The 25,545-nt window shown below is 40.1% G+C and overlaps 1 protein-coding gene across 1 annotated transcript; it reads left to right on the top strand.

The window, feature by feature from the left end:
• The first annotated feature begins 1,340 nt into the window (after window positions 1–1,340).
• Window positions 1,341–24,746, top strand: LOC120557109 (odorant receptor 131-2-like). The gene is made up of 2 exons (XM_039797141.1): window positions 1,341–1,493; window positions 23,949–24,746. The coding sequence occupies exons 1-2, from the start codon at window positions 1,341–1,343 to the stop codon at window positions 24,744–24,746; spliced, it is 951 nt and encodes a 316-aa protein (XP_039653075.1).
• Window positions 24,747–25,545: the final 799 nt, after the last annotated feature.

Genomic DNA, 25,545 nt, shown 5'->3' with positions numbered 1-25,545 from the left:
ACAGTTTGAATTTCGTCACGCCACTTATACAACATCATTACCCAATGTCTTATAAAGCTAACCGTTGTGTCCGATTTGATTTTAAGGCATTTTTATGAACGCGAGGCGTCTTTGTAGGACCAGCAGCTGCTTGCTATATGTCCCATTCATTACAATGGGGAAATACCGCAGCTAGCTAGCTACACTGTCGCCATAACTAAATTATATTTACAGTTTGAATTTCGTCACGCCACTTATATAACATCATTCCCCAATGTCTTATAAAGCTAACCGTTGTGTCAGATTTGATTTTAAGGCATTTTTATGAACGCGAGGCGTCTTTGTAGGACCAGCAGCTGCTTGCTATATGTCCCATTCATTACAATGGGGAAATACCGCAGCTAGCTAGCTACACTGTCGCCATAACTAAATTATATTTACAGTTTGAATTTCGTCACGGCATGAATATTACAGGTTCCTCAAGGTCTTACAAAGCTTAGCTAACACTTGTCCGATTTCAGATATCAATTGAATGTATTTTTGTGAATGTCAGAGTTAGGAGGAGGCTAGCTAGCTCTCATTGATGGACTCCATCTCACCGCGGCTCTATCAATGAGACTCGCGGACAAGAGGCTTTATTTCCCCGATTGTTTGTTTAAATAACTCAACACACATACCCATTATAATATTAACTGGAACCTGCGGGCTGCGGTAAAAGATTGCGGGTGGTAACAAGCTCGCTGACACTGCGGTCGGGGCGGTGGCGATGTAGCAACCCAGGCAGCACCAACACCGGCACTAAACTCCCGACACACAGTCGGAGAAAATTTGCAATTAGCCATCCTTTTTAAAGGCCCGCCCATATTTGAGCTTTATATGGTTGATTTCCGCATAAAAAGTTTCAGAAGTGAATTTTGTAATGGAATAGCAGAGATCTGCGTGACCTAGCTAGATTCAGAAGACTACCTGATCTCAGGTCAGTTGTGTAGCCTATGTAAATATTGGGGCGTGACTGTTCTCTTAAGGTTCCGGATTTTGAGACGCTTGCGTAAGCAACTCAGCTTTGTTGGGATTCGCCCGTTTTCAGCGGCAGTTTCAAAATATGAGATTTTCATAGTAAAGGGGTGTCAGTGGGACTTTGAGCTTCTATATATGTCCTATTTACCCACCGAACTGTCGTTATTCAACTATGAAAGGGTAAAATCGGTTTTGCATTCTATCACCCCTTTAAGCTTCGTTCTAGCTGATTTGTGTCTGGCAAAGAACTCTACCTTCTGATCAATAATATTCTATCATTTTGTTCTCTTTAACTCTAACGTAACCAACAGTTGTCTGGTGAAACAGGTTTGGACAGTCGAATCATGAACCTCTCAAATACTGGCAGCAATTTCACAACAGTTGTGTATCGGAACACTTTAAACACAGCTATAATCAAGAATGTGATTACTGTGGTTCTGTGCATCTCCATCAACTATGTCAACAGTACCCTGGTGTACACATTCACAAAACATCAGGTCTGAGTCTCGTCTATTTGTAAATCCTTTCAGCATGTATGCATGGGTGTACCAAGTTAAAAATTCATTTCATCACTTCATAGGATTAAACAGTTTTGATATATTCTAATATAATCAGTGCCAGACATGGACTGGTACTCACTTCAGATTTTTGTAAGTTTTGGTGTAAGTTTTTTTTTACAAGTATGGTGTTATTTTTGTGCCTCATTCCTGAGTGAGCAGTTGTGTATTTTGAGCACGGAGAAATATGTCTGGCAAGCACATACATTACATTTTGAAAATAAATTATACACAAGCAAAAGATTATTTCATCTGAGCAAACAAAAACATATTCTGTGCTCAATAATTGTATTTGCATTGTTGCTGTCATCCATAATAACATGCAATAACAACCCCTCTCACGCAGTTTACTCATATGTCCTCTCATATACTCTTGCTTGGTGCGCTGGCAAACCACAGCTGCACACTTGTCATGTCTCTCTCAACCTCTCCACTCTGTGCACGCTCAACTCTGCCGGCACACACTCACACACTCGCTTTCTCTTCAAAAAGGAATGTATGTGCTTGCAAAATATATTTCTCTGTCACAGTTGCTGGTGAGCAAAAAAATTTCCATTTGTAATGAAATGCATTCAAAAATTATTTTGAAGTGATACACATATGATATCAGGGCTCGACAGTAACGGTTGCCCTTGGCAACCAGAATGAGTCAATTGGCAAGCGTTTCATCGCCTCTGGTTGTCCCCTTTGGCAACCACCTGTTCAATATTTGTGTTTTTTTTAAATATATTAAAAAAAATAAAAACCTACAAAACTGGAAATTCTTATTTCAAAAGAAGTCAATTTTGTATTTTGTTATCTCTGTAAAGTTTAAACACTACGTTCATGTGCAACACAACATTTCATTATCGGTCATAAACAATGACAACCCAAGTGTGATATTAGTAATCAGAGGTGCAATAGTACGTGCCCCTCTGTGCTTCCATTAGAGCAGCCGCCCACTCATAGTCTAATAACCACGGTGTCTTTCCCCCGACTGACATTGGTTAAATCAAAGGTAAACAAAAGATGCGCTATACTTAACAACCTAATTGGAATTAAAACAACCACTGCAACGAGAGAACAAAACAGGAAAATTAGATGTGGACTACTAAATATTAGATGTCTGTCTTCTAAAGCAGTATTGGTAAACGATTTGATATCAGATAATCAAATTGATTTATTTTGTCTTACTGAAACCTGGCTGGGCCATGAAGAATATTTTAGTCTAAAGGAAGCCACTCCTCCCAGTCATATTAATACTCAAATTCCTAGAGGCTCAGGCCGAGGAGGGGGAGTTGCAGCCATCTTTGATTCATGCCTGTTAATTAATCCTAAACCTAAATTAAATTATAACTCGTTTGAAAGTCTTGATCTTAATCTTCAACATCCGGAATGGAAAACATTACAGCCAATTATATTCGTTGTTATTTACCGAGTTCCAGGTCCGTATTCTGAATTTCTATCTGAATTCTCAGAGTTTTTATCATGTGTATTCCTAAAATCAGACAAAGTACTTATTGTAGGTGATTTTAATATCCATGTGGACGTTGGCAATGCTAGCCTTAGTACTGCTTTCAACTCATTATCAGATTCAATTGGTTTTAGTCAGAGTGTGCATAAGGCGACGCACTGTTTTAACCACACCCTCGACCTTGTGCTGGCATTTGGTATTGATATTGAGGATTTAATAATATTTCAGCAGAATCCGGTATTATCAGACCATTCTTTAATTACTTTCGAATTCTTACTACCTGACAATACTAAATTAGATAAAAGTTTCTACACTAGATGCCTATCTGACAGTGCTATAGCTAAATTTAAGAAAGATATTCCAACATCATTTAAATCTATATCATGCTTTAATATAACAGAGGACCTTTATGTTTACTTTATTCCCTCCCAAATTGATACATTTGTAGACAGTGCTACGACCTGCCTACGGACGACTTTAGACTCTGTTGCTCCTATCAAAAAGAAGATGATGAAGAAAAGGAAACTAGCACCTTGGTATAACTCCCAAACAAAAAAAAATCTTGCGAAACCTTGAAACTAAATGGCGTTCCACCAAACTGGAAGAATCTTGTTTGGATTGGCAAGACAGCCTCAAAACCTAGGAAGGCCCTCAGAAATACCAGATCAGACTATTACTCATTATTAATAGAAGAAAATAAGAACAACCCAAGGTTTCTTTTCAGCACTGTAGCCAGGCTGACAGAGAGTCACAGCTCTAGTGAGCCATCTACTCCTGTAGCTCTGAGTAGTGATGACTTCATGAGCTTCTTTAATGATAAAATTATAACAATTAGAGATCAAATCCATCACCTTTTGCCCTCAACTTCTAACGGTTCACCTTTAAACGCAGGACTGCTAGAAAGAATGACTAGACCTGACATATACTTAGACTGCTTTTATCCTATAGACCTTCAACAATTAATGTTAAAGGTCTCTTCAGCTAAGCCAACTACCATTAGACCCCATCCCAACAAGGCTATTCAAAGTAGCGCTACCCGTTTAACACTTCATTTCTAGATATGATCAATATGTCTTTATTAACAGGTTATGTACCGCAGTCATTTAAAGTAGCTGAGATAAAACCTCTTTTGAAGAAAAACACCCTTGATCCCAAGGTCTTAGCAAACTATAGACCTATATCTACCTTCACTTTCTCTCCAAGATCCTTGAGAAGGTAGTTGCTAATCAGTTATGTGATTTTCTACATAGCAATAGTTTATTTGAGGACTTTCAATCAGGATTTAGAAAGCATCATAGCACAGAGACGGCACTGGTGAAAATTACTAATGACCTTCTAACTGCTGCAGACAAAGGACTTGTCTCAATACTTGTTCTACTAGATCTTAGTGCTGCATTTGACACTATTGACCATACAATCCTGTCACAGAAATTGGAACACTTAGTTAGCATTAAAGGAATCGCATTAAGCTGATTTAAGTCCTATTTCTCTGATCGATCTCAATTTGTTAATGTTAATGATAAATCCTCCAAGTACGCTAAAGTTAGCCATGGCATTCCACAAGGCTCAGTGCTTGGACCAATTATATTCTCCTTATATATGCTTCCTCTTGGTAATATTATTAGGAAACACTCAATTAACTTTCACTGTTATGCGGATGACACTCAATTATACTTGTCAATCAAACCAGACGAAACCAGTCAGTTAGCTAAACTTGAAGCGTGCATTAATGATATAAAATCCTGGATGACCTACAATTTTCTGATGTTAAACTCTAACAAAACTGAAGTTATTGTGCTGGGCCCTAAACACCTCCGAACCTCATTATCTAAAGATATAGATACTCTGGATGGTATTGCCCTGGCCTCCAGCACTACTGTCAAAAATCTAGGGGTTATTTTTGATCAGGATATATCCTTTAACGCCCATCTAAAACAAACCTCAAGAACAGCCTTTTTTCATCTTCATAACATTGCCAAAATTAGGAATTTCCTGTCTCAAAACGATGCTGAAAAACTAGTCCATGCATTCGTTACTTCCAGGCTGGACTATTGTAATTCCCTTATGTCAGGTTGCTCAAATAAGTCCCTTAAGACTCTCCAGCTGATCCAGAATGCTGCAGCGCGTGTTCTGACTAAGAGAAAAGATCATATTTCTCCTGTATTAGCTTCTCTGCATTGGCTTCCTGTAAAATCCAGGCCTGAATTTAAAATTCTTCTCCTGACCTACAAAGCTCTAAATGGTCAAACACCATCTTACCTAGAAGAGCTCTTAGTACCTTATTGTCCCACTAGAGCACTGTGCTCCGAGAATTTAGAGTTACTTGTGGTTCCTAGAGTCTCTAAAAGTAGAATGAGAGCCAGAGCCTTCAGTTACCAGGCTCCTCTCCTGTGGAACCAGCTCCCAATCTGGGTTTGGGGGACAGAAACTGTCACCGCATTTAAGAATTGACTTAAAACTCTAGGTTTAGTTAGGGAGTGAGGAGTTGCAGCGTCTGCTTATCCCGGCCACCTGCTTCTCTTCATAGTCGTCAGATTAATAATATAACAAAAGTAGATGGAGGCAGGCCAGTACAGTCCAATCTGGCAGGGGAGAGTTATAGCCCGACAAGGCTTTTCTCATTAAACTGCCTGTCTCTCTTAATTACGCTGTTATAGTTCTAGACTGCCGGGGGACTTCCTTCCTTTGACACACTGAGCTGCTCTCTCCTCTCCCTTTCCATTTGTGTGCATCCTGTCCCAGAAATGCTTGTTACTAACCTTCTAACTAGTCCTTATGTTTTTTCCACCCAGCATATTTCCTTGGAGTATGTTGGCACCAAGATCTTGGTTGCAGCTGTCGCCGTGGTCCTACTGCACTCCCTGCTAAGCTCTGCAGTGCCCTGCAATGTCATGCTGCATCCTGCTGAACCCTGCTGCTTCCTGCTACGTCCATCCATGCTCTGCTGTGCCACGCTAAATCCTGTCATGCCCTGCAACGCCCTGATATGACATGAACTGCTACGACTACCATTTGAAGTCACTGTTCCATTATTAATGTGACTATTATTGCCACTGTTCATCACATCCCCAACTGGCACCGTCAGACACCGCCTACCAAGAGCCTGGGTCTGTCCGAGGTTTCTTCCTAATAGGGAGTTTTTCCTCGCCACTGTTGCACTGCTTGCTCTTGGAGGAATTATTAGAATTGTTGGGGCTTTGTAAATTATAGAGTGTGGTCTAGACCTACTCTATCTGTAAAGTGTCTCGAGATAACTATTGTTATGATTTGATACTGTAAATAAAATTGAATTGAATTCAGCTGTTGTGCGACTGTTTTCCACACGCGTTTGCTGTAAAAGGATATAGGCAATACACTTTTCTGTTCACGTTAACGGCGCATGTTAAAATTCAGTGCTAATGTGGCACCGATGCCCGGTATCTACCATACGGAATAGTGACGAGGATTTCGGTGCATCATTATGGTGCCACCTAAATGTCTGCGCTGCCCTCTGATGCTCTTAAACAGACTTTAGAGGCAACAGAAGCATGACTGCATGTCACGCTAGCAAACATTAACACTTTCAGTAACTTAAAGTTAGCCTAACGTTAGCTACAGTAGTAACTGGATTAAACACTGTTAAAATGCTGACAGATAAACGGTGTAAAAGTGTGATTGTATTTCACTGTAGAGTATTCCAACAGCGGGACGTACACCTGTGATGGCGCTAAGGCTATGAGCTAAAAAACACAAAGTAGCACCAGGATCTTTGCTAGCATGCACTTGGTCACTGCATTTGCCCGAAAAACAACACAGACGGGACTAAAGGTTGCGTTTACTTAAAACTGGTAAACCTCGTGGTGCATTCAATGTTATTGTAAGATACAATTTTCTGATCTATTTTTGTCGTTTAACAGAAATTTATTGGTGAAAGAAGTAATTACTATTAAAAGTTATTTTAATAATTATTAAAATGTCCTGCTTTTTTGTGCTGATTTGAAAATTGATCCAATCTGTGACTCAAAACCATTATCTGATCTTTGAGTTTTGTGATACGTTGCATTTGATAGGGATAGGATATTATATATTGCAAGCTACTTGTTACATCTTGAAGACGGCAGTATAAAACACCAACTGCCATTTAAACCAAAAACGGAGAAGAAGACTGAGATGCGTCAGACTGCGCATGCGTATAGCTTTGAACTTCTGACTTGACCCCGCCTGACCTTCCTTCGGTTAATTTTGGTAATTCTGTGGGAAAAGTTGCAATTGGTGTTTGGTGTCTGATTTGGAAAGGTAGGAGGACATTTTCTTTCACTCTAACCTGTTTTGTAATATTTTAATGTTGAGTATGATTGTACTTTGTGTTTGTGATGCAAACTGCTGTAAAAGCAGGTGGGTCTTCGACATGTTCGCGAGCAAACTTAGCTAGCTAGCTAACGTTAGCTGTATGACCCAGGTCGGTTTGCTGTTTATCCCAAAGCTGCCAACACTCCCGTTTTTCCCGGGTTTCTCACGTTTTTTAGCCCTATCTCCCAGACCCCTCCCAGTTTGTTATTTCTCCCGGGAAACACACGTAATTTGCATGGCCCCAACTCCTTTATAAATAATCAGACCAATATGTTTGTTTAATGTTGACCAGTTGCCAGATCTTGTATGAAACACATCCTAACACCATATACAATTATCAACCCGTTTGTCATCTCAACCTGGCAACCTATAACCCAGTTGCGCAGTCAGGCGCGGATTAATGCACAGGCTTACTAGGCTGCAGCCTAGGGGCCCCACATGTGCAGGGGCCCCAGATTGTCCAGACAATTTATTATCATTACTTTTTTTTTTCTTTTTTTTTGTCCGGCCCATAAAAGTGTTAGGCCTAGATCGGCGGCCCATTGTTTTTTTCAATTGACTCTGGGCTGGCCAAAAAACACTTTAGTCAAAAATATCACATAGACAATTTTTTTCCATACACCCCCTACTTTCACATTGAAATGGACTAGTCCATAACGGTGCGCGTCGCACGAAGATAAACACACAGTGACCGGAGAACTGGGAAGTACACAAACAGAGACGAGCAAAGACGAGTCTAAGACAGTAAACTAACTAAGTTACCGGCGAAAACGCTCAAATAAAAGAAAAAAGTCCGATAAGTATTATTTGTAACGCTGCCAAAGATGACAAACTTTTACGACTATACTGTTGGGGATACAGACATGATGAACAACAGTCCAAAGCGATGAATATGCCGCTACAGCAGCAGCTAGCTGTGGAGTGGCGCTAGGTGAAGCGATAACGTTAACCAAGACAATGCAGAGGACGTCATATCTTTAAACAGCACCCTCTTTGGGATTTCTGCCTGCATGCAGTTTCGGGTGTGCATCTGCCAGGCTAGAACAGTGATAGAGATCATGGAGAAGAAACGCAAAGGAGGTGCAGAGAAGCTGCGTGAGAAAAAGAAGCGCTGCCAAATGTGCCAAATGGACAGACATGTTTTGGCCAGTAGCAGGCACAATTGCACCTGACTGCAGTACGCAGATCGGGGTTGGGCCAAATGTGGGCGGAGCTAAACGTTTAACTGTGTGGGCGCGCCATCTGGTTGCGGGCATCAGGCAGCACATTATTAAACGTCAATGCAACACCTTTATAATATATATTATAGATATATAGATTATAAGAAATAATGATATTTGAATTATAGATATATAGATTATAATAAACAATGATATTTGAATTGTAAAAAGGAAAAAAGAAAGGGGTTGGGTTTAGGAAAAGAAGAACGGGGAAAGCAAACATGACTCCCGGGAAATGAGCCCTGGTCTCTGGGGAACGCCAGACAACAACTGACGGTTGTTAAGGCAGAGGCGGAGTGGCAATCGGGAAAGTCTGGACGGATTAACCTGCCGGCTGCCTGCCCGCGAACGGACGCTGGCTGCCCGCGGACGGACGCTGGCTGCCCGCGGACGGACGCTGGCTGCCCGCGAACGGACTAACCTGCCGGCTGGCTGCCCGCGGACGGACGCTGGCTGGCTGCGAACGGACGCTGGTTGCCGGCTGGCTGCCCGCTGGCTGCCCGCGGACGGACGCTGGCTGCCCGCGAACGGACGCTGGCTGCCGGCTGGCTGCCCGCGGACGGACGCTGGCTTCCCGCGGAGAGACGCTATCTGCCCGCGGACGGACACTGCCTGCCGGCCGGTGGCCTACATAATTTCCCGGTAGATGTTTTGGTTCCACTCCGCCGCTGGGTTAAGGAAAGGATAACGGGGAAAGCAAACGTAATTCGCGGGAAACGAGCCCATGTCTCTGGGGGACGCCAACAACGGACGGTTGGGTTAAGAAAAACAACAACGGGAAAAGCAAACTTCAAACGCGGGAAAAGATCTCCGGTCAGCTTGAAAGTCCTGCGTTTTCCCCTCACACCAATTGCCAGAGTGATAGAGAAATGGCTCTGCCAATTGCTATTTGGCAAGTGGGCGGAGTCAAACGTTTAGCTCCACCCACATTGAGCCACTCCTCGATCTGCGTACTGCAGTCAGGGCTTACTCGTAGCAGGACCTTCATCAGCTCCCGTGGCCGATGATAGTGGTGCTGGTGTCGGCTACAGTGACATGCAGAGTGAGGAGGAGACTCAGGAGGAGAGGGACAGAGATGAGGGAGTGAGGCTACAACCTGCGGTAAACACAACTCCCCTTAAAACACTTAACCCCTTGATAAAACTGAGTGGTGGACAAACTGTTGATGATAACACTACAACAATATAAGAAATAGGCATGCTATACTGTATCATTGCATTAGTTTGGCTAAGTGCGCCGGTATCTGAGTCTTGACTGATCATTTTCTCACCGTTTTATTACTATTAGGCTATATTAGCCTGCCTTTCATTCAACAAAGTAGCCTACATCTTAATAATAAGCAAAACACCACCTTAAGGTTCATCAAACCTTAAGCTTGTGCATTTGTGTCCTTAAAGTAGCCTAGATAAACGTTGCACATCATGCAAACTTTCTTAATGAGAATTGTAGCTTTTCTATCTGCACTGGCAGACAAAAACTCATGATAGACCAATTCAAATTAAAGCACAGGGCCTCTTCAGTCGTGAAATGATAAATATATATATATATATATATATATATATATATATATATATATATATATATATATATATATATATATATATATAGCTTGTTTTATGATTCATGAGGAGTATACCGTTTTTATTATATTAATAAATGGCACTTTTTTGTATTTAATGTGTCAACTCTCACTGATTCTTGCTTACTCATTACATGACGTTAGTATTTTTAAGGAGTAGGAGTTGCTATACATATTCAGGGGAGTGCAAGGACGGCTGGTATTTGTGATCTTACGTGGTGTGCTGGTCTGGGCCAAAATGCCAGGGCCAATTTTTGGTCCCAGTCCGTCCCTGCTGCTACCTATAGCTCGGATCCTGCATGTGAATTCTAAAAAAATTCTAAAGGCGTGATGATTATGCAACAATATGTAGCCTACGTGTTGTGCTGCTGTTTCATTATTGTTGTTAATAACAGTGTTATGTGTTGCTGCTGCTGTTTTTTTATTTTTATTTTATTCACAGTTTAGTGTATTGCACAGTGGTTTGTGTCTCAGTAATGATCAGTGGTGGAATGTAACTAAGTACATGTACTCTAGTACTGTACTTGAGTCCAAATGTTGAGGTACTTGTACTTTACATCTGTTACAGCTTTAGTTACTAGTTACTTTACACATTAAGATTTCTGTACACAAAACACATGTAGTTTATAACATCTGATGTTTGATTCTAAAGTAAACTAGCCGACAATATAACGGCTACAAGTCCAGCTGAGATGATGAGACCGTTAAACACTAGTTGATTGACAGAACTGTTTGGTTTGTTTAAAGAATATGAGGATTTTTCGACATTCAGTACTTTCACTTTAACTATTTCATGTACATTTTCGTGATGATACTTACATACTTTTACTTAAGTAACATTTTCAATGCAGGACAGTATGGTATTAGTACTTCTACTGAAGTAAAAGATCTGAATACTTCTTCCACCACTGGTAGTGATGTTGTGATTTTGTTCTGCACTGATGCAGATCCTGTAGCCTACCCGTTGACTTATAAAGCTTGCTGTTGAACTGTGATTCCAGGGAATTCTGCTGCTTTGCTGTTTATAGTTACATTTCCATTGTAATTGTTTTGGTGCTGTGGTGGCAGAGGATAATATCTGGTATTCTTTCCACTTACATCTCTGTTGATGTTAGTTTTATGATGTAGTTTTCTCATTTTACCTATGTGGTGTGGTGGTAATTGGTGTGTGTATGTGTGTGTGTGTGTGTGTGTGTGTCTAAATACATTTTTCCAGTAAAGCGCAATGATCGGGGGGGGCTCACACAAAGAGCAGCCTAGGGGCCCCTGACCACCTTAATCCGCCCCTGTGCGCAGTGGATCTCTGCGCAAGCTTCGTGGAAACTTCAGACCCGAAAGCGAGCTGATAAAGATGGCTGGTGAAGGTGAACTTATACCATACATGAAAATTGGTAGTTTAGTGGCACTACTAGAGAAGTGATGTAGAATTGAGAGACCATGCTGCGTAAAAACGGTTGATATATAACTAAGGATATTTTGTGGATGTTTTAACACTAAGCTGCATCAAAAACAACTGCAAGGAAGTTCAATCATCAGACCATCTTTCATATACCTGTTAAAGGGGTGATAGAATGAAAAACTGATTTTACCTTGTCATAGTTGAATAATGACAGTTTAGTAGGTAACTAGGACATACATAGAACCTCTACATCCCACTGACACCTCTTTTCTCTGCAAATCTCACTATTTGAAACTGCCTCTGAAAACGGGCGAATCTCAACGAGCCCCATAGTTGACGTCAACTATTTCGGCTCCTCCTCATTTGGCTCTAGTCTCTGTGTTTGTCACGCCCCAACATTTGCATAGGCTACACAACTGACCTGAGATCGGTTAGTCTTCTGACTCTAGGTCATGCAGATCTCAGAAATTGTATACATTGTTCATCTGCTATTTTACCATTACATTCACTTCTGAGACTTTTTTATGCGAGAAATCAACTATGTAGAGGTCAAATATGGGCCATTTTACAAAAATGTATGTCTAATTGCAAATTTTATCCGACTGTGTCGGAGTTCAGAGGCCGGTGCTGCCTATGTTGCTACCTCGCCGCCTGGCCTGCCTTCCTTCACAGACCCCGGCTTGCTGTGAGATAGATGGAGCTCAGTCACGGCTGGCAACCCACAGCACTCCGTACCCGCGCAAAGTCACCGTTTTGGGCTAATGGACTACAAAACGCCGCTGCTCTGACAGAGCTCCAGGGCCTCCAACTCCCCTCTTCCTGCTAGCTAAATGCCCGGTGTATGTGAGTGAAAGCGCGGTCAGCGAGCTTGTTACGCCAGCAATCTCTTACCACAGGTTGCAGTTACTCTTTTAACGTGTGTAATTATAATGTGTTGAGTTATTTAAACAAACAATTGGGGAAATAAACGCTGCTTGTCCGTGAGTCTCATTGATAGAGCCTGCGGCTGGATGGAGCTCTATCAATGAGAGCTAGCTAGCCTCGTCTTAAAATTCCTCTGGAATTCACAAAAATTCATTAACTTGAAATCGGACACCGTTGTTAGCTTTATAATACATTTAGTTAGATGTTGTATATGTGGCGTGACGAAATTCAAACTGTAAATATACTCGAATTACGCCGAAAATGAAGCTAACTATCCGTGATTTGTAGCTACATACAGCTAGGATTGAAGGTACAGTCGCAGCTAACAAAACCCTTACAGTTCACAAATATTCATTAACTTGAAATCGGACACCGTTGTTAGCTTTATAAAACATTTAGTTAGATGTTGTATAAGTGGCGTGACGAAATTCAAACTGTAAATATACTTGAATTACGACCAAAATGAAGCTAACTAGCCGAAATCTGTACACATAGGATTGAAGTGACAGTTGCAGCTAACGAAACCCTTACAGTTCACAAATATTCATTAACTTGAAATCGGACACCGTTTTTAGCTTTATAAGACATTTAGTTAGATGTTGTATAAGTGGCGTGACGAAATTCAAACTGTAAATATACTCGAATTATGACCGAAAATGGTGGTAAGAGATTGCTGGTGTAACAAGCTCACTGACTACGCTCTCACTCTCATACACGGGCCATTTAGCTAGCAGGAAGAGAGGAGTTGCAGGCCCTGGAGCTCTGTCAGGGCAGCGGCGTTTGGTAGCTAGTCCATTAGCCCAAACGGTGACTTTGCGCGGGTATGAGGTGCTGTGGGCTGCCAGCCGTGCCGGAGCTCAATCGAGCTCACAGGAGGCCGGGGTCTGTGGAGGAAGTCAGGCCGGGCGGCGAGCAACACAGGCAGCACCGGTCAACTCTGACACACAGTTTTACCACATTTGCAATTATCCATCCATTTTCGTAGAACGGCCCATATTTGAGCTTTATATAGTTGATTTCTCGCATTAAAAAGTCTCAGAAGTGAATTTGGTAACGAAACATTGCAGTGTCTGGAATATTCTGAGAGATTCTGTTGCGTCTCTAATGTGTGTGTATTGGGGATTCGCTCAACCAATCAGCACGCGTCTCTAATGCGTGTGTATGCTGATTCGCTCAACCAATCAGCGCGCGTCTCTACGTGTGTGTACGGGGATAAGGCTCAACCAAGCAGCGCGCAGCTCATCTAAATATTCATGACCATACCATATTTGGAAGAAAAGCTCTTGTGAGAAATATGGCCAAAACACAGGGATGCATAAGCGCCAATACAATATCAATCAGGCCATTTTCAGCCCAACTAATGTTACATACCCCATTAGGAGACCATAAGGAACAGTGTGAAATACCCTATATAATCATTCTATCACCCCTTTAAATAAATACTACTTTAACAGAGAGTAGATGTTTGTTAAAGTGTTAACATCTAAGTTTCCAGTGGCAAGGCTGTTAGATGGAGAGACTATTATTTAGTTTTAAACAAATTTGAAAACTGTAAAAAGTATTAATTATTTATTAAACCGTAAAAAGTACGAGTTATTTAAAAGTGTGAATTATTTATTAATTTGCTATCAATCAATCGACTAATATTTGCAGCTGTAATTCCATGTGTTACAAATGTGTACATGCATTTAAATGTTACTTTATTGTATACAATATTACTGTAGTGTATATAATTGCACCAAAATGTTACTGAATCACTGTTGTGTTGGTGAATAAAGGAAATAAGAAAACTATGTTGGGTGTACCAAATTCATTTGTGTGCAACCGGTTGACAAACTTGAATTATGTCAAATTAAATAGTAAAACTTATAGTAGATGAAAACCTAATGTTTTCATTAACTGAACTTAAATGCATTATTTAATGACTACAAATGAGATATATGCTGAATTGACAAATGTAAAATATGTAGCCTGTACATATATTATTTGGGTTAATATAACATAACAGACTTAATTTGGTTAAGCTTAAATGTCTCTTGTTGATCAGAAGTAAAACATTTTAATTAGCTGAATTTACAATTATTGTGTTACTGTAACATAAGTTAGTTAAATTAAATTACCTTAATATTTTTGCTTTTAACTAACCGAATAAAAATACGTGGAACCTGTTGACATAATAAATTTAATTAAAGTCAATGATTACATTTTTTTCAGTGTTTATGATCTCATGCTACAGGGTCTGACATACTTGTTACCAAAAGAGGTGCTTGTCATTCGCTACACTCTCGTGATATTTATTCAGGTACTGCCTTGACTCATCAGTCCGGTTGTTTATGGGCTATGAGACAAGACATTCACGAAGTACCTGAAAAGATATCTGCTCTGTACAACTAGTGCTAACACTCATCCACTAAACACTTTAAAGAGGACATAAAGTCCTATTTTTGAGTTGTTCATGCTATGCTTACACTGTTACAATGTTTCATAATAAAAGGATAGTTCAGATGTTTTGAAGTATGGATGTATTTAATAGTTACTGTTTTAGCAGTAGATGGTGGTTTGGCAATCCCCCAGTTTGGAGAATTCAGGCAGATTATAACAAAGGATACCGAACCCCAAATTGATGTGAGTGTGTATGTGACTGTTTATCCCTCTCCTCCTGATGAGATGGCACCTTGCACGGTAGTGCAGCAGCTACTCGGATGCAGATGAACGGTGCCAGCGCCCGGAGGTCGGCATTTATTCACCGGCAAAACTGCCTGAATACTTGAGTCACAGTCAACGGTTGAAAATCTGTAACTTTCCTTCTTTAGCCATAGACTGTATAATATTAATGGACAGAGCATGTGTGACATCACCAATTGGTTTGTGGAGATGAGTCGTCGAGTTTGCTGGTACGGGCGCAGCCATCCTGGTAGCGGATGTGATGATTTTAGACAAGAGGGAGGAGTGAAGGAGGAGCCCTTACACTCTACGTTACGTTACACATTTTCACTGGCAATCACATCATAGCCACACCCTAAAACACCCCCTGCTTTATCGCCGATTTTAAAATCAACAAGGCCATACTTCAAAAAATGAACATCATCCTGTGTTGCAAAAGACTTAAAAGTAGCGATTGAGACCATAAACTCATTATGAAAATGTTTACTGAGGTAATCAAGTGAGATGTGGGTCACTTTCTCAAAGACTTCTACAGAAACCGACCTCCTTTTTCTCCGCACGTGTCACCCCCTGCTGGAATTCAGATAGAATGCAGGTTTACGGCACTTAAAGGCACTTAAAGCCGAACCGGATGCTTTGTCCATTAATATTATACAGTCTATGTCTTTACCCTTTAGCTTAGCTTAGCACCATTGAAACCATAAACACTGGCTTGGACACATCATCCTACCCAGCTCCGCCCTTTTATCCAAATATGGTCAATTCTAACACGAAATATACCAAGATGGCAGCCAGCAAAATGCAAATTGCTGGCTTCAAAACCTCAGTCAAGCCAACCACAAACACAAATCAGACACAAATCAATGGGTGAGCTAGAGGTCAAGTCCCGAAAATGCACATTTTTAACGTGCACATCTAATTTAAACAATGTGAGGAAAAACTATGGGCTGAAAAATGTGCCACCAGAAACTGAAATTGAATAATTTATATTTGAATTTGAATTGCTAAACTTCAATAATTGCATTGAAAAACTGAATTTGAATCACATAATTTGAAGTTGTATTGTTTAATTTGAATCATTGCATTGCAAAACTGAATCTGAATAGTATAATTTTAAACTGAATTAAGTCGTTTGGAACTGAAGTCCAGTACGATTTGATCCTCACTGAAAATATATATCTACACATTCAGTTCTCACATTTCAAATTCAGTTCTCAAAATTCAATTTCAAGTTGAAGGATGAAGGAAGAGCAATCAAGCGCAGATCGATAGATAAAGTTCATTGGCGTAGACACACAGGACTGCTCTTCGGCCAATCAGCACCTACGTTTTGGAGCACAGTTCTGCCATGAAACGAGGCAGAAGTGCTTGCCTTACCTTGACCCAGAGACAGGCGTGAGCCAGGTGACCACCATGGATTCGGCTGGGACAATTACGGTAATGACAATTTAATATATATCTACGATTTAACGATCTTTTGTTTAACTGTTGTTAATGTTATAGCAATTTTGTAGAAATGTTTGGTTTCGTCCGCGAGCATAAACAAATCATGTTTACAGTTACATTTGACGACTAGCACGTAAGCATTGTTTGAGCTATAAATTTAGTAACGCAGCACCAAGCACTGGAGCTAGTCTACAAACAGCAGTGCGTACAGTAACGACACATATTTTTTTACCGTCAGTGAATAGCATCGAGTGAAAGTCAACGTTGTCTTTATATGTAGTGACAGTGATCATGTCGTTAGCTCAGATAAGTCCTGGTAAACTTAGTCAGAAGATCTAGAAATAGAAGGCGTCATGCTAGCTAACTTGCCAGTCCCACCTGTGACTTGCCTGTCTGCCCCCCACCCCTGCTCGTCGCTGTGTTGCTAAAATTATAGCTAAAACAATGCTAACGTGCCTGTTGTCTAATGTAATTGTAAACATGATTTGTTTATGCTCGCGGACGAAACCAAACGTTTCTACAAAATAGCTATAACGTTAACAACAGTTAAACAAAAAGATAGTTAAATTGTAGATATATATTAAATTGTCATTACCGTATTTGTCCCAGCCGAATCCATGGTGGTCACGAGGCTCACGCCAGTCTCTGGGTCAAGGTAAGGCAAGCACTTCTTCCTCGTTTCATGGCGGGTACTATGCTCCAAAATGTAGGTGCTGATTGGCTGAAGAGGAATCCTGTGTATCTGCGCCACTGTAATCTATCGATCTGCGCTCGATTGCTCTTCCTTCATCTTTTAACTGCCCGGATGTCTGTCACAGTAACTTGAAATTGAATTGTGAGAACTGAATGTGAAGAAAAATTCAAAAATGAATTCAGTTTTAAATTATACTATTTAGATTCAGTTTTTCAATGCAGTTATTCAAGTTTAGCAATTCAAATTCAAATATAAATGATTCAAATTCAGTTTCTGGTGGCACATATTTCACCCATAAAAAACCTGCTGCTTTTACAGTACTGATACAGGGCTTCCTGTTTGAAATTTGAAGCAAAATGTTTTTGTTTTTTGCTGACAATGAAATGATTGTGATTGTGTTGTTACAGAGTTTAAATGAGATTATTTTTGCTCTCATTGGATTTCACTTTGTACAGATCACATCTGACAAATCAGTGTAAAGTAATTTTGTTTTATTGTGAATTCATCTGGAATTTACAACTTGGAAACAAAACTCATGAAACATACTGCACAAACGGCATTAAATGTTTCAGTCCCTCCCCTAATGTACAAGCGAGCTCACACAAACACAAACACACACACACACACACACACACACACACACACACACACACACGATCCCATGACATTTGCATTTAACTTCTATATAAAGGTCATTTCAAAAGACATCTGACTAACTGTGCGATTGCCACATATGACCTTTGCCAAGGTAGGTACATATTATTTCTTCTATTTTATTATCTGTGTATTAAGAGAAAATATCTTGATTTTGATTGCACTATTACTATGAATGTGTATGGCTCATTTTGTACATCAGACTTGAAAAAAGATGTTCTCTACTCTAGAATTAAACAATTTTAATGTTTCTCATTAACATGGTTTGAATCTTGCTCTCTTGATGGCTTCAAAACGTAAAGTAAAGAAAAACGTAAAGAAATCGTCTTAACGACGATTTCTTTTCCGATTTGATTCTATATCGATTCGGTCAGGAATATTTCAATTACACACCAATTTTGTGAATATGAAGGACATTCTCAGGAAATTAATGCTTAAAATTGTACAAGGAACCCTTTAACCTGTTGCATTATTACATTTTTAATGTTGTTAAGAATTGACCCCAAAGCAGTTACACAGAGACAGAAAAAATTAGTACAAGTGCTTTCTTAAGTGCAGAGAGTGTGATGCAGAGACAGAGACCTAAAGCTGAAGATCTATTATGAATTGATATTGGTAAAGATAGGATGAAAATGGATTTTTCAAACAGCTATATATACTAGCATGTTTTTATTAAAAAAACTAATTAATAAATGCATTTCAGATGCAACACAGCCAGCAATAATTTTAATCATCACCTTTGTATTACTGCTTAAAATTAACTTCATAAATGTCATGCATGTATTTTATAGATTCATATGTCTGATTAACAAAAAGGTTTATGGGATGTGCCTTCTTCAGCAGACTGTTTGACTTGTCTTTGACCTATTAGGAAAACTCCAGGTGTTACTAATAACCTCTATTATGACTTTGTTCTGTGTCCCACTAAGTTATGACAGTGTGAAAGTGAGTCAGCATGAACAGAACCAGGAACCTGAAACTGAAGCACTTATTATTTCTTATATTGTTTACACTTGTGTTTTTGTAACATTTCAAAATGTCTCCTATAAAAATGGACTATTGTAGTTCAGATTTTGAGTGCATTAGCAGGTTTACGTTAAGTATTGTATTCATTTTAATTAAGTTCACAGCTTTTTTATATCAGCTCAAAGGGTTTAACCGGTTTGTAAGGGACACAAGAAGAATTAGAAATAATTTGATCTGTAACAGAAAATACTGAATACAGAGTGGAAATGTAATTATGTGTTTTCACTAGGGCTGCCCCATCTTAGTCGACAAAAACTTATCTTCAGTCGATGATTCAGTTTTTATGATTTTTTCATGATGAATGATTCATGATTCAATAACAAGGCACTTATGAGTAGGGCTGGGTTAAAATAATCGTTTTTTTGGGTGATCTGATATTGATTCAGAAAATCCAGAAATCAATATTTTAATACAGTATATGCCTTTTCAATAACTGTCAAGTTAGTCCTGTTAAGTAAAAATACTTTAAACTAACTTTTTGAGGGTCAATTCTTAATGTAAACATTAACTGGTGCATTATAAAAAAATATTTAAGCGTTGCTTCGTGCTTGTATATTTACAGCAGGAGTTTTCTGAGAATGTCTTTCATCAACTAAACCATTGGTGATGCCCAGCTCTACTTATGATCTTATCTCTGGCAGACAAAGATGAAAAGCTGAGACTTATGTGATTCTTTGTGGACAAACTCAGTGTTATAGATCTGTTGATTAAATCAATTAATGGATTAGTCGACAAAAAAAAGTGTTGGTTAAATTTAACTGCATGCATACAAATGTGAATAACTAAACTAAAACTGAGTATTGTTGATAAATACACTGTGCAAGCAACATATATTCAAATTTAATTTACTCTTCATGGCCTATATGAGTCCGACTAATATTTACACTGGCATTAGCAAATCAAATATGGCACGATTAAAATTGGTTCAAAATGCAGTTGCTCGTCTTTTAACTGGAACTCGAAAATTTGATCATATTACACCTATCCTCCAATATCTCCACTGGCTTCCTGTGCATTTTTGCACAGATTTTAAAATTCTTTTATTTGTTTTTAAATGTCTGCATGATTTGGCCCCCAACTATTTGTCCAATTTGATTGCACCCTATACCCCCTCTCGTTTGCTCCGGTCGGCGGACCAGGCACTACTGGTCATCCCTAAGAACAAACGTAAATCCAGGGGTGATTGTGCGTTTGCGGTGGCAGCTCTGAGACTCTGGAATGAACTGCCTTTGCACATCAGATTGACCGAGTCTCTTCCCGTTTTTAAATCTCGTCTTAAAACTCATTTATTTTCTTTGGCTTTTAACTCAGTTTGAGGGATGATTTTTGAGGTTGTTTTTCTTTTTTGAATTTTTTGTGTTGCTATTTTATTGTTCTATTGTGCAACTACTATATGTTATTGCTTATTTTAGATTGTGTTCAGCACTTTGGTCAACCATGTTGTTTTTAAAGTGCTTTATAAATAAAGGTGGATTGGATTGGATTTTTTATGTAACATTATAAAGCTTTGTATTTATATGAAAAGCTTCTTTCCAGCTGTTGATTTGTGTCTGGCAGAGATGGGGACTCAAGTCTGAGACTCAAACTCGAGTCGCACTTAAGTCGAACAAACAGCTCACTTCAGACTTGACTTGCGACTTGACTCAAAAGACTTTAGACTTGACTCGGACTCGAGCTTCGAGACTCGTCAACAACCTGATTTCATGCAATTATTGCTTTTCAAATCTCAATTCATTCATGTATTTCTGTTTTCTTTTATTGGCACATATACGTTTGGGAAACGTATGACAAGCTGCATGTCCCCTGCCCTTTCCCATAATGTGCAACGTAACGCATGCGCTATGCCTATGTGCACGCACTCACATAAATGCATTGACGATGGCGACACCAAGTCCTCCCAGAGTTGTGCCTTTTTCCATTAGTTGGACGTTGTTGCCGAATCAACAACGTCGAACTTCATCAGGCATCTTCAAAACTTAAAAACGCACCCGGACAGGTCAGTCACTTGCTAATGTAAAAGAGACGTTTTATTTAGCATATTTCATCACAGGTAGCAAGCTAACCATCACAAAGTGTTGTGCTAATGCTGGGAACAGGCAAATTGTATCTTTATAGTTGTATCCATATGATGTGCCCCGCAAAGACTTGAGACTTGACTTGGACTCAAGCTCAAAGACTTGAGACTCGACTTGGACTTCCAAAAAATGACTTGTGAACATCTCTGGTGTCTGGCAAAGAACTTGAACTTCTGATCAATAATATTCTATCATTTTGTTCTCTATAACTCTAATGTAACCAACAGTTGTCTGGTGAAACAGGTTTGGACAGTCGACTCATGAACCTCTCAAATACTGGCAGCAATTTCACAACAGTTGGTAACAGACACAAAAAAAAAAAGAATGTGATTACTGTGGTTCTCTGCATCTCCATCAACTATGTCAACAGTACCCTGGTGTACACATTCTCAAAACATCAGGTCTGAGTCTCGTCTATTTCTAGAAATCCATTCAGCATGTATGCATGTGTGTACCATGTTGAAAATCATTTCATCACTTCTTAGGATTAAACAGTATGTTTTGATGTATTCTAATATAATCAGTGCCTGACATGGACTGGTACTCACTTTAGATTTTTGTTTATAAGTATGGAGTTATATTTGTGCCTCATTCCTGAGCAAGCAGGTGTATATTTTGAGCACAGAGAAATATGTCTGGCAAGCACATACATTAGCGTGAGAAGCTCAGTCATCCGTGAGGAGCTCGGAGTAGAGCCACTGCTCCTTCGCGTCGAAAGGAGCCAGTTTAGGTGGTTCGGGCATCTGGTAAGGATGCCCCCTGTGCGCCTCCCTAGGGAGGTGTTCCAGGCACGTCCAGCTGGGAGGAGGCCTCGGGGAAGACCCAGGACTAGCTGGAGGGATTATATCTCCAACCTGGCCTGGGAACGCCTCGGGATCCCCCAGTCGGAGCTGGTTAATGTGGCTCGGGAAAGGGAAGTTTGGGGTCCCCTGCTGGAGCAGCTCCCCCCACGACCCGAAACCGGATAAGCGGACAGAGATGGATGGATGGAAGCACATACATTACATTTTGAAAATAAATTATACAACAGCAAAAAATTATTTCGTCTGAGCAAACAAAAAGATATTCTGTGCTAAATAATTGTTTTTGCATTGTTGCTATTGTCCATAATAACGTGCAATAATACCCCCTCTCACCCAGTTTACTCATATGTCCTCTCATATACTCTTGCTTGGTGCGCTGGCAATCAGCTGCCGCACACCTCATGTCTCTCTCAACCTCTCCACTCTGTGCACGCCCAACTCTGCCCGCACACACTCACACACTTGCTTTCTCTTCAAAATGTAACGTATGTGCTTGCAAAATATATTTCTCTGTCACAGTCACTGGTGAGCAAAAAAAAGTCAATTTGTAATGAAATGCATTAAAAAATGAATTTGAAGTGATACACTTATAAGATATCAGGGCTCGACAGTAACGGTTACCGTTGGCAACCAGATTGAGTCAATTGGCAACCATTTCATGGCCTCTGGTTGCCCCCTTTGGCAACCACCTGTTCAATATTTGTGTTTTTTTTAAATATATAAAACCAAATAAAAACCTACAAAACTGGAAATTCTTATTTTAAAAGAAGTCAATATTTAATTTGGTTGTCTCCGTAAATGTTAAACACTACGTTCATGCGCAACACAACATTTCAGCTGTTGTGCGACTGTTTTCCACACGCGTGTTTGCTGTAAAACGATAAAGGCAATAAAATGTTCTGTCCATGTTAACGGCACACGGTGCCTCATTACGATGCCACCTAAATGTCTGCACTGCTCTCTGAAACAGACGTTAAAGGTCCCATGGCATGAAAAATTTCACTTTATGAGGTTTTTTAACATTAATATGCGTTCCCCCAACCTGACTATGGTCCCCCAGTGGCTAGAAATGGCGATAGGTGTAAACCGAGCCCTGGGTATCCTGCTCTGCCTTTGAGAAAATGAAAGCTCAGATGGGCCGATCTGGAATCTTGCTCCTTATGAGGTCATAAGGAGCAAGGTTACCTCCCCTTTCTCTGCTTTGCACGCCCAGAGAATTTGGCCCACCCATGAAAGAGAGACATCATGGATTTCAAATGAGCAAAGTGTCAGTTGGTCAATGCCACACCCCCACCCTCTACCTTGCCCCCCCTCTCTCCTACTCAATTGCTACAGATACAGAAATGGCACATACTAAGGAAAGCTCATTGTGGGACTGGCTCTAGTGGCTGTTATTCTGCACCAAGGCTGAATTTCGGGAAAGAGACTTCAGATACAGTATTAGGGGACCACTAAGGTCTATATAAAAGCATCCAAAGAGCACCATGTCATGGGACCTTTAAAGGTAACAAAAACATCGCTGCATGTCACACTAGTAAACATTAATTACACGTTACACTTGGCAGCAGGTAACATTAGCTACATTACTGTTAGCTACAGTAGTAACTGGATAAAGCCGTTAAAATGCTGTTAATTAATTATTGTTAAAATGTATTATTACATTTTTAGTGATCATTTAAATTTCCCCCTTTTTTGTGCTGATTTGAAAATTGATCCGATCTGTGACTCAAAACTGTTATCAGATCGGTGAGTTTTGTGATACGTTGCATTTGAGAGGGATGGGAAATTATATTGCAAGCCATTTTCTCATTGTTTCACTATTAAAATCTGTGGTATAGTTATAGAAAAAATGAATAGCTCCAAATATAGGCAGTTTAAAACATGGCAACCGTATTGCCAATTTCAGCAACCAAAAGCTGTTGCATGGTTGCCAAGCCTGGCAACCACTTTAAAAAGTTAGCGTTGAGCCCTGGATATAGTTATGAATAAATATATTTCCAAGCCACATGCAAGTGCTTAACTATGCTGCTAGGACCTTTTTTGGTTCAATTCAGGGACTGAATATCATCAATGGTACAGTTTCTAGTCTTTTCCTCTGTTTTCCTAATCACTTGTGTCCTCCCCTACAGGTTTTCAAAATGAACCCTCGCTACATCCTGTACATCCACCTGGTGATCAACGATATCCTTCTTCTGAGTCTGTTTACTCTCGTTCAGGTGTTGAGTTACATCGTTTTCACTCTTAACGTCTCTCTATGTATTGTTCTGCTAATGATCGCTACATTTGCAAGTCTAAACAATCCCCTAACACTAGCATTTATGGCAGTAGAGTGTTACATCGCCATAGGCTTCCCTCTCCGCCACACCCAGATCTGTACAGTCAGGAAAACATATGTTGTGATTGGCCTGATTTGGGCGATAAGTATACTCTCGATCCTACCAGATTTATTTGTGGCCTTGGCAACAGAATCCCTGGAATTCTTTCGTTCCAGAGTTTTTTGTCTCAGAGACACCATTTTTAGAAACTCTAATCTGACAGTGAAGAGAGATGTTTCCAACTCAGTGTGTATGGTCATTGTTTGGTTTACTCTATTCTATACATACTTCAGGATCCTGTTCGCAGCAAAGGCAGCTGCCAAAGATGCCAAGAAAGCGAGGAACACTGTCCTCCTCCACGGTTTCCAGCTGCTGCTGTGTATGCTCAGCTACGTTCATGATCTCATAATACAGGGTCTGACATTCTTGTTACCAAAAGAGGTGCTGGCCATTCGCTACACTGTTTCGATATTTATTCACGTACTGCCCCGACTCATCAGTCCAGTTGTTTATGGGCTACGAGACAAGACATTCAGGAAGTACCTGAAAAGATATCTGCTCTGTACAACTAGTGCTAACACTCATCCACTAACAACTTTAAAGAGGGCATAAAGTCCTGTTTTTGAGTTGTTCATGCTATGCTTACACTGTTTCATAATAAAGGGATAGTTCAGATGTTTTGAAGTGTTATTGTATGAGCTACCTTTTTAATAGTTAGTGTTTTAATAGTAGATGGCGGTTGGTAAACCCCCAATTTGGAGAATCAGGCAGGTTATAACAAAGTGTCCCTGGGCAGGATGCCGAACCCCAAATTGATGTGAGTGTGTATGTGACTGTTTATCCCTCCCCTCCTGAGGAGATGGCACCTTGCACGGTAGGGCAGCAGCTACTTGGATGCAGATAAATGATGCCAGTGCCCGGAGGTCCATGTTTATTCACAGGCAAAACTCTGCATGAATACTTAAGTCACAAGGGTTGAAAATCTGTAACTTTCCTTCTTTAGCCTTTAGCTTAGCGCAGCACCATTGAAAACATAAACAACACTGGCTTAGACAATTCATCCTCCCCAGCTCCAACCTTTTGTCCAAATATGGTCTACTGGCACGAAATATACCAAGATGGTGACCAGCAAAATGCAAATGGCTGGCTTCAAAACAGCAGTCAAGCCAACCACAAACACAAATCAGCCACAAACCAATGGGTGGTCACGTCCCGAACATGCACGTTTTTAGCGTGCACAGCTACTTTAAACCAATGTGAGGAAAAACCTGCTGCTGTTACATTATTAATACAGGGCTTCCTGCAGAAAAACATGTTTGTTGTTTTGTAGTTTCATAGTGACATTTAAATGATTGTGGTTGTGTTGTTGTCTGAGTTAAAGGGTATAAACAAGATTATTTTTGTTCTTATG

Source organism: Perca fluviatilis, chromosome 4 (assembly GCF_010015445.1).
Source record: "Perca fluviatilis chromosome 4, GENO_Pfluv_1.0, whole genome shotgun sequence".
Classification (NCBI taxonomy): domain Eukaryota; kingdom Metazoa; phylum Chordata; class Actinopteri; order Perciformes; family Percidae; genus Perca; species Perca fluviatilis.
Note: the sequence above shows the minus strand (reverse complement) of the source record. Positions and strands in the feature narration are given on the sequence as shown.